The 9670-nt window shown below is 53.8% G+C and overlaps 3 protein-coding genes across 3 annotated transcripts; all 3 read left to right on the plus strand.

The window, feature by feature from the left end:
• Positions 1 to 484: 484 nt before the first annotated feature.
• Positions 485 to 1184, plus strand: PG985_006175 (Ubiquitin-conjugating enzyme/RWD-like protein; the record flags this gene model as incomplete). Its single annotated transcript, XM_066825944.1, has 4 exons — positions 485 to 519; positions 600 to 760; positions 825 to 848; positions 928 to 1184. The coding sequence occupies 4 exons, from the start codon at positions 485 to 487 to the stop codon at positions 1182 to 1184; spliced, it is 477 nt and encodes a 158-aa protein (XP_066685551.1).
• Positions 1185 to 2589: 1405 nt separating this feature from the next.
• On the plus strand, positions 2590 to 4424 carry PG985_006176 (putative asparagine synthase; the record flags this gene model as incomplete). The annotated part of the gene is made up of 4 exons (XM_066825945.1): positions 2590 to 3816; positions 3876 to 4159; positions 4211 to 4315; positions 4382 to 4424. 4 exons carry the CDS (start codon positions 2590 to 2592, stop codon positions 4422 to 4424), a joined length of 1659 nt encoding a protein of 552 aa, XP_066685552.1.
• A 1109-nt stretch (positions 4425 to 5533) lies between these two features.
• Positions 5534 to 8888, plus strand: PG985_006177 (rhodanese-like protein; the record flags this gene model as incomplete). Its single annotated transcript, XM_066825946.1, has 4 exons — positions 5534 to 6162; positions 6227 to 6256; positions 6308 to 7580; positions 7635 to 8888. The coding sequence occupies 4 exons, from the start codon at positions 5534 to 5536 to the stop codon at positions 8886 to 8888; spliced, it is 3186 nt and encodes a 1061-aa protein (XP_066685553.1).
• Positions 8889 to 9670: the final 782 nt, after the last annotated feature.

Genomic DNA, 9670 nt, shown 5'->3' on the forward strand with positions numbered 1-9670 from the left:
GGTTGGCAAAGCACACATCACTTGCTGAATAGCAGTTGATTGTACAATCCTACTTAGCATTAAAGAGAGGTTTGGCACAGTACTGGCTGTTTGAAAAAACGTCCATCTTGACTTCCTCCAGTCTGCCTGCAGGCTACCTCTCTTCAATTAGGCCTCTGCAAAGGTCTTTTGGTTAATTATTTCCATTGAATCAATCAATCAATTACGACAGCACCTGCCACCCATCCAGCACTGCTTCTCACCTCTCATCAATAAAGGAAGCATCAACGCTGTCCAGCATCCGCTCACCTTCATTCTCACTTCGCACTGGGCCACAAGGCTTACATAACCCACCTGCCTGCCAACCTTCCACCTTACACAAGCCAAGCCCGCCCACTTATTTGCCCAGCCTAACTGCTTGTCTCTATTCGCAACCTTACTTCATACCCTCTATTTTCTGCAGATCTCGGGTCTTTGCGACAACTTCACCCACACAACTGCAACCATGGCCTTGTGTCAGATGCGTCTCCAGGAGGAGAGGTATGTTCTCCTTGGCCATTCGAAATATCCCCGGTGATTACAAACGCGGCTTCGCAGTCACTAACATGGCAGTACGTTAGAAAGCAGTGGCGGAAGGATCACCCGTTCGGCTTTTGGGCCCGACCCCTCAAGAACAAGGATGGAGTCATGGACTTGAAGGTCTGGGAGTGCGGTATTCCTGGCAAGGACAAGACACTATGGGAGGGCGGTCTCTTCAAGATGACCATGACGTTTCCCGAAGGTAGGCTGCAGAAAAACGTGTCGACACTTGCAAAATCCCTTGCTGATATGCGGCGCACTTTCAGAGTACCCGACCAAGCCTCCTAAGTGTAAGTCGACTCCCTTCACCGCCAGTCATTTGCTGGTGCCCTGGCAAGAACAATGTACTGATGAGAACTTGTGATGCAGGCAAGTTTATACCTCCGCTCTTTCACCCGAACGTCTATCCTTCAGGCACAGTATGCTTGTCCATACTCAATGAGGAAGAGGGCTGGAAGCCTGCAATTACGGTGAAGCAGATTGCACTCGGCGTCCAAGATCTCCTCGACAACCCGAACCCTGAGAGCCCCGCCCAAGCCGAAGCCTACAATCTATTTAAAAAGGATCGGGTCGAGTACGAGCGACGAGTGCGTCGTGTGGTCAAGGAGAATGCTCCGGGTTCTTAGAGATAAACGGATACTCTGAACGTGTGTTCAGGACCCGGATCCGAGAGCATGAAAAAATGAAGAAGGGAGACATGAATTTCGCGACGCGGATACTGGAATGGCGTTTTAGGATGCGATACCAAATGTGATGCATTATTTGCTTTTGACTCGGGAGTTTCTCTGCTGAAATTCTACAAGGGAAGGGGGTTTGACGCACGCATCTTACCTTTGGTCAGCGATGAAGGAGGGCGTCTGGCATAGATCAAGTTTCGCTAGCGTCACCAAGATATTCTCACAATGGTTATGACTTTCACCTCATATTTGCACCTCTGCTCTGCTCGGCTCGGCCGCCCCGCGCTCGTCACGTACGTACCTGAAGAAAGTGGAGTTGCCTGCTTGTTAGCGTCGCGGTACTGCCAAAGCCAGTTCAGCGGGAAACCAGCATTGAACATTGAATGTATAAAAGGTGACTGTCATATTAGGTCCTTATCAAGACGGGTTTAGGTAATTCGTGGCTTGGCTTGGCTCGTGGTTTTCGACTAAAGTATGCAGGATGATAAGTGAACCTGGGCAGGCCGATTTCGGCGTTAGAAGCCACAAGCCGCTGAGTCGGAGCTACCAGTGTGATTCTGAAGCTGGGTGGTAAACCTGGTAAATCTGGTAACTGCCCGGCTGGCAGACTGGTCTGCTAGACTAATACGGGACCAGGATGGCCAGGGGAAGTATCCAGCCGTTACAGGAAGACGGGAAGACTCACCTGCAGCGAGAAACGGCTTTAGATTCTGGAAAATGACTCTTGGCCTTATCAGCCAGACCGGCTGCGTGCCTTGAGTCCGGGTCTGGTCGCGTGGGGCCTGGCTCTACTTATTGTTAGGCTCTTGCAATCTCTCTGCGAGTAAAAGATCCAGGCCAATTCACAGCTTTCGCTCGTCAAAGACTCATACGTTTTCTTTCTCGACAACTTTATTCCTCTTGGGCAGAACAGAATATACACTCTTGACCCTCACGAACCCGCAACCTAGCCAAAATGTGTGGCATTTTTGCGTGTCATAGGTAAGCGCAACCAAACCGCAAATTCCCGTTCAGTCACATGGAAGGAGGGGCAATCCCAATCCCCTATGAATTCCATCATCGCACGACGACCCCGCCAAATAATTATTTTATTATGCGAACGCCTGCTAATAGACGATTTCCTTGCGCGCAGTCACCCCGACGTGCAGAAGTTCAAGCCGACGGCTCTGCGACTTGCGAAGCAGTAAGCGATCCTGTTCCGGTGCTCTGGATTTCCAATTGACCCCGTCGTTTGCAGAATCCGGCACAGAGGCCCCGATTGGAGTGGAAGCGTTATCTGCAACAACACAAGTATGACCGGTCCTCCTCTTCCGCAAGGATTCGTACTGATCCGTCTCGACCGCAGTCCTTTGCCATGAACGTCTTAGCATTGTTGGCGTTGGTAAATTGTTTCTTCCCTTCCTATTATCACGTATGCCCAGCTCACAAATGGCTACCAGAGTCTGGCGCACAGCCCCTGACCAACGAAGACGATTCCATCGTTCTCGCCGTCAACGGCGAAATCTACAACCACAGATTGATCCGAAAGAACTTGAAGACCCCCTATCACTTCAAGACAACCTCGGACTGCGAAGTCATCATTCCCTTGTACTTGGAGTATGGCCTGGACGCGCCTAAATACTTGGACGGCATGTTCTCGTTCGTCCTGTACGACAAAAAGCTTGACCGTACCATCGCTGCACGAGACCCGATCGGTATCACTACCTTCTACCAAGGCTGGTCTTCAGAGCAGAAGTACTCGACTTATTTCGCCTCTGAGCTGAAATGTCTCCATTCGGTATGCGACAAGATTCGCTCCTTCCCCCCAGGCCACGTCTTCGACACCAAGACGGGCGAGACTACTCGTTATTTCCAGCCCACGTGGTGGGATGGTTCCAAGGTCCCCGAGACACCCCTGGACCTCAAGGCCATCCGGGAGAGTTTGGAAAAGTCTGTGCGGAAACGACTCATGGCTGAAGTCCCCTACGGTGTTTTGCTCTCCGGTGGCTTGGACTCCAGCTTGGTTGCCTCTATTGCGCAACGCGAGACGAACCGACTGAAGAAGCTGGCTCTGGCTGCCAATGGCAACGCGGAGACAGAGGAGGACCCTGATAAGGGTGAGGGGCTGGTCGGAATCGACAACGACAACGAGTTGACGACACAGACATTCTTGCCCCAGCTCAACTCCTTTTCCATCGGCCTTCCCGGCTCGCCCGACAACGAGGCGGCAATCAAGGCGGCCAAGTACCTGGGTACCAAGCACCACGTCATGACGTTCACCATCGAGGACGGCCTTAACGCACTTTCGGATGTCATCTTGCATCTTGAGACGTATGATGTGACGACTATCCGCGCCTCGACGCCCATGTACCTGCTGTCGAGGAAGATCAAGGCTATGGGCATCAAGATGGTGCTCAGTGGCGAGGGAAGTGACGAGATCTTTGGCGGATACCTGTACTTCCACGCTGCGCCGGAAAAGAAGGCCTTCCACGAGGAAACCGTTCGTCGCGTCAAGAACCTCCACCTTGCGGACTGTCTTCGAGCCAACAAGTCAACGTCGGCTTGGGGCCTGGAGGCCCGTGTTCCCTTCCTTGACAAGGAGGTAGGTCTCCTTACTTTTCATCTTCCACTTTACCTGATTGCCCGCTAACATTGCCGCAGTTCCTCGAGCTCAGCATGAACATCGACCCCCAGGAGAAGATGATCACGAAGGAGCGCATAGAAAAGTACATCTTGCGAAAGGCGTTTGACACTTCCGACGAGCCCGAGACCGAACCCTACCTGCCCGACGAGATCCTTTGGAGGCAAAAGGAGCAGTTCTCGGATGGTGTGGGCTACGGCTGGATCGATGCCCTGAAGGACAACGCCGAGCTGCATGTGACGGACGAGATGATGAAGAACCCCAAGCCCGAGTGGGGCAACGACATCCCCGATACCAAGGAGGCGTAAGTCATGCCCATTTGGCTCCGCGCGAATAATACTAATCGGAGATGCAGGTACTGGTACCGATGCATGTTTGACGAGCATTTCCCTCCTCACTGTGCGGAGACGGTCATGCGATGGACGCCGACGTGGTCGAAGCAGTCCGACCCCAGTGGACGGTAAGTGAATTAGTTCCGAGGCTAACCTTGATGCGAGTACACGTGAGACTAATACCGGTATTCCAGAGCCATCTCTACGCACAACGACAAGTACGCTTCCACCGAATAATTTCTGCAACTCAGCTGTAGAGTCGGTTGGAGACGATGTTGCATGCGACGCTGTGCCTACCATCGGTGGGCAAGCTGTCAAGGCGGATTAAAAACAAATCCCAAGCCTTGAGCGTATGATAGGTGTTAACCAGCCCGCCCCCCTTTTCAGTTGGGGGGTTTTCTCGGATCATGACCATAGAAAATTGTAATGATTGGAGTTCTCGGGGTGCTTCGAGGAAAAGAAAAAAGGTACTGGGCAAAGAAACAAGTGTTGCAAAAGGCGGACAATCTAGATAATATGAGCAGCTTGCAGAACTGCACTTCCCAATCATATCGGCGTGTGTTCTGCCGCATTATACATTGATGCTCTTGTAGATGAGTTGTGTGATGTCAGGAAATACTTGGTGGTACTTTCAAGCCCTGTGGCAGGCAGGCAGAGAGTGTGGCGGCCTTGAAAGGAGCTCTGTCTTCAATTTGATGCCTGGGGTCTAGAACCAATTCCAGCTCTGTCCCATCTTGCGGACCAATCAGACGGATTATGCTTTTGCAGCGAATCAGAAGGCGGCGGAAAGGCAGCGGCAGCGGATCGTTGCTGCAGGCAGGCAGCAGGGCTGTCACTGACTGCCATCCCAACCCAATTGGCAGTGCCGCCAAATTTACTTGACCGACGACCCCCAGCCGCTAAACCCGATTCTGCGACCGAGGGGTTGTCATCGCGAAAAGTCACCGGCGGTATGGTCGCATTCACAGCCCCAATTGGGCCTGCTCGGTCTCTCGAGCCCTCGCCCAGAAATAGATTCGTGGACCTCCGTCTGCCAGTGAAGTGAAAGCTGCACCTGACCAAAAGTTTGGTTAAATTGACATGACTTGATATTCCTCCTCTTCCTCTTCCTCTTTCCGAGGCGAAGGCGCGAAGACAACCAGAGAGCTATTGGCCTCCGATAAGAATGCGACAAGGCTCCATCACGGACGGCGAAATGAAGTAAACAGCGACACCATTGCGATAGCATCGCTCGTCCCGGCTACCCCTTTAACGCTTGTTGGCCTTGGAAAGACTGCACACAATAATACCTACCTACCTACCCTCTTTTTCTACCTGATCGACCCGGCTACGGCTTGTCCGCCATCATGGGTGACCAACCGCCATACGTGACGCTGAGGACGAGGAGGCCCGCGGATGGGAATAGTATGAGTAGCGGGGATTCTGCCGTACGTGGTGAAGTCATGCATAGTGTTCAACGTCGGAATCGATCAGCCCCACTCACCTCTGCTCAGTATGGCTCGAGTGTTGGAGACGACAGGACGCCGTCGGCGACGCACGACATCAGTCGCGTCAGCTACCATGTCAAGCATCTGTCCGACTTTGCGAAATCGCTCGAGGACGTGCGTACTTCCTTGCCCTTGGCTCTGTCCCGTCGCCGTGTGCTAACCATGGGCGAACCTCCACAGTCTGCGGCGCGAGCGTTCCCGAACCGCGGCCGGTCGCAGAGATACAAGAAGGTGCAGGCGCTGCTCCTCCACTGGAGATCCGACGACCTGTTTGTTCTGCCTGAACTCGAAGACCTCGAGCAGTGTCTTCGGGAGGACTACAGCTTCGACACGGACACGTTTGCGATCCCGTCCGACAACTCCCACTTGGAACTCATGATGAGGGTAGGCTCCATGATCAAAGAGCACGAGTCTACTGACACCTTGTTCATCATATACTACGGGGGCCATGCTCGGATAGACGACTCTCGGCAGAGCACGTGGTGCGCGTAAGTCGCTACCGAAGATACGCTTGTCTTTTGAACCGTTTACTCATCTGCTACCGCAACACAGGGCTCGAAACCCGGACTCACCATGGCTACAGTGCGTTCATGCCTCCATACCGCTGTTTCTCGGCCGCTAACCAGGTGACAGATGGTCTGCTATCCAAACGCTATTAGAGCGATCGTTATCTGATGTACTCATCTTACTGGACTGTTGTGCTGGGGCTGCCAGTGCGACGTTTCCTAACGGCAACAGCACTACCGAGACGATATCAGCCAGTAGCTGGGATGCCATTGCGCCCGACCCAGGGAGATACAGTTTCACAAACGCCCTGATCGAAGTGTTGCAAGAGTGGAAGCACAGGACTTACTCTGCAGCCATGCTGCATGCCGAGGTACTGGCGCGGCTAAAGCATCCTCGACCGATCATGCTGAACGGCAAGCACTTTGAAGCCCGGTCGACGCCGGTCCATTTCATGATGACGTCGAACCACAAAGCCCCCAGTATTGAGATGTGCCGCATCGTCGGCGACGAGATGCGGCCCCCTTCACCTCCCCAAGAACTCGACGTGGAAGCATCAACGCCCACCGGGAGATCTGGCGGCCCGCAGGAGCTCTTGCCACCAGAGCCGACGGAGGACATTCCCCACGTCATGATCTCTCTCGCTCTCGAAGATAATCAGAGCCTAGATATCAACGCGTGGGAGAGCTGGCTTGCGGCGTTTCCGGCCATTGCCAAGTATGTCAAGGTGCAAGGCATCTTCAAGAGCCATTCCACACTCATGTTACTGTCCTTGCCGGTGATGGTTTGGGATCTTCTACCGGAGAACCTAGCGACCAACTTTATTGCTTTCATACGGTCGAATAACCTAGCAGTTCCCAAGGCAGGAGTATCTCACAGTGTCGAGACAGAAATACAAATGCCTGGATCAGAGGCAGATTCTGGCTCAATCTTTTCAGGGACCACGATGATGACTGGGGCTCGCAAACAAGACAGCGTTCTGCCTCGAGATGTTGTCGGACAAATACCGCAGGAGACGAGAACCGCTGCGTCCAGCAGAGCAACGAGTTCATTAACTGGGAGCTCACTGTTCCCGTCAAGCTCGTCGGCATCCCAAGGCCCATCCCGTAAGGAGTGGCGACCCAGCCCCTTTGGTCCTCCAGGCCGGCATTCTACAGCACCGGCGTCAACACTGCCAAGGACCACATCCAGCGACGCCATTACAAGGACCATGATACTCAACCAAGCTCGGAGCTCACGAAAGACGTACATAACGTCGGGTGATAACATCCCCGACCGTCCGCGCCTCGCTCCGCATGTAGAGGGTCGTTTGGAGAATTACTTCCAAGAAGACCCGGCTCCCACGGTCGCCGTCAAAGAGTTCCTGGCATCAAACTTGGGCATTGAGACGACAGATATCGATGTAAGCACGCACGCACAATAGATTGTAGGTTGATGTCTGCTGACCATTCTACAGATTTGGTTCTACCACCGCCGTGAGCAGCAGCAAGTGGCACTAAGGTTGCAAAATTTGAGCATAGATAGCCAACGACGAAACCAGACAAGCGATGGCATCCACATGATACTGCCTGGGCATCTGAACCAGCTGCTCGAGACCTTGCTGCCGAATCAAATGCTCATTATCGACCTCCGGGCTCCGACCGAATATCAACGGTCACACATTCACGGGGCCATCAACTTCCGCGTACCCGCCTCCTTCGTCCAGCGAGCAAGCTTTGACATGATCGAGAAGGCGATTGTCGACGATGCCAGCCGAGACACTTTCCGTCGATGGGCCGAGTTCAAGTGCGTCGTCTTCTACGACAGGCACATTGAATTCGCATGGGAGTGTCCCACGGCGGACGCTCTGATTCAACGTTTCAAGGCTCAGGGGTGGAGCGGGCATGGCTTCATACCAAAGGGGCATTACCGTGAGTTTTCGGCCTCGTTTGACAAACACATCGGAGGCTCAAGGATGAGCGCCAATGCAAGCAAGTATTTACAGAGCTTGAGTGAACGGTCGATGGAGAAGCAGGTTTGTTCTATCGGCCACCCGTATTCATACTACTCTCAAACTGATATTTCATTTTCACAGAAGGATAACCACCAAGACTACTGTGACTGGTTAAGACTGGTCAGGGACGACGACCGAGCCGCGTCTACAGAGCTGGTGCCCGCCGTGAAAGCTGAGCGGGCGGAAGCCATGGTACAACACCAGAAGGATATGGAGGACGAGTTTGAGAGACGTCTGCCCTCTCTGTACAGGAAGGCCCTGGAGCTCGGAGTGAAGACGCTAGAAAACCAGCCGGTCGACAACTGGGAGCGTAAAGCGCCCCTGGTTGAGCACCTCTCTCGAGGCCTGGAGAAGATGCAGGAGGCCGGTGGCGGGCCACGACCGCCTAGCAGCGGAGACGCCAGACACGGTTTACCGAGCTACCCCGAGAAGAGCCGGGATGCGCACTTTACTGCCGACGATTACGATGTGATCGACGCAGATCACGAACATCTACCGAGTGACGGGGCGTATCAGCCAAAGGCGACGTCTACGGGAGTGGATAAGGCACCCTCTTATTCGTCTGGCGACCCAGCGGGATCACCGGCGATACGCAACAGAAAAAGGGGACTTCGACAGGCGGACGGGGGAGGAATCTCTTCAAGATGTTACGAAGCACGCGATGAGGGGAGGATGAACATGGCCAGGATGGCGGGAAGGCGCGTACTGACCGACTGACTGACTGGCTGGCTGACTGACTGACTCGAACGAGCTAGCAAGGGAAGCAAAGTTCTGACTGACGGTTGTCATGTAAGATGAATGTTTGAATGGGCAAGGTCCGGTCCACGATGAGGAAAGGGGATTGGGGCGGCAAAAGGGCCTGACCATGGGCGGGGATTAACATTTGTCAGGTACCCGCATCTGCATCGCCTCGTCTTGTTGCTGCCTGTCCCACGATGAAGGACGACACGACGCAAGATTTGCCGGAAGGGGTCGAACTAGCCGGCAATGGCGTTGCGATTCATCTGGTGTTGACATGTGGTTTGTTTAGGGGACCTGCTAGTCTCGAGTCTACAGCTCTTGTTGCTCTCCCTCCTGCTTGTCACGTTTAGAGTTTGGCACTGGCAATGTTTCGGGTATCGTCCCAAGAAGTAGGACCAAGAAGCTGTCCGAGGGGGGCTTAGCCAGCACCCTGGAAAAGGACGGGACGACGAAATGTGGTTCAGCCGAGCAGTCTGATTGGCCAGGGGAGGCTTGTCAATCTTGTATACTCACGTTGAACGGCCTATTAGTATATCAACCGTCGGCGGTGACGGCGGCGGCAGGCATGATTTGAGATATTCCAAACCAAGGGCCTACCAAGTACATGAACCAAAGGACCAGGCAGCCACGCGCGTAGGGGAAGACCAGGGATCGATCTGGCGCTGCCCGCCAGCTCGGCTTCCTGGGAATTCCCGGGATTGCCTGGGACTGGGCTGCTTCCACCGCTGCGTGTGATCACGGGGTTCGTCCTATGTGGG

This window comes from Apiospora marii, assembly GCF_038362585.1.
Source record: "Apiospora marii strain CBS 49790 chromosome Unknown utg000004l_segment0_segment0, whole genome shotgun sequence".
NCBI lineage: Eukaryota > Fungi > Ascomycota > Sordariomycetes > Amphisphaeriales > Apiosporaceae > Apiospora > Apiospora marii.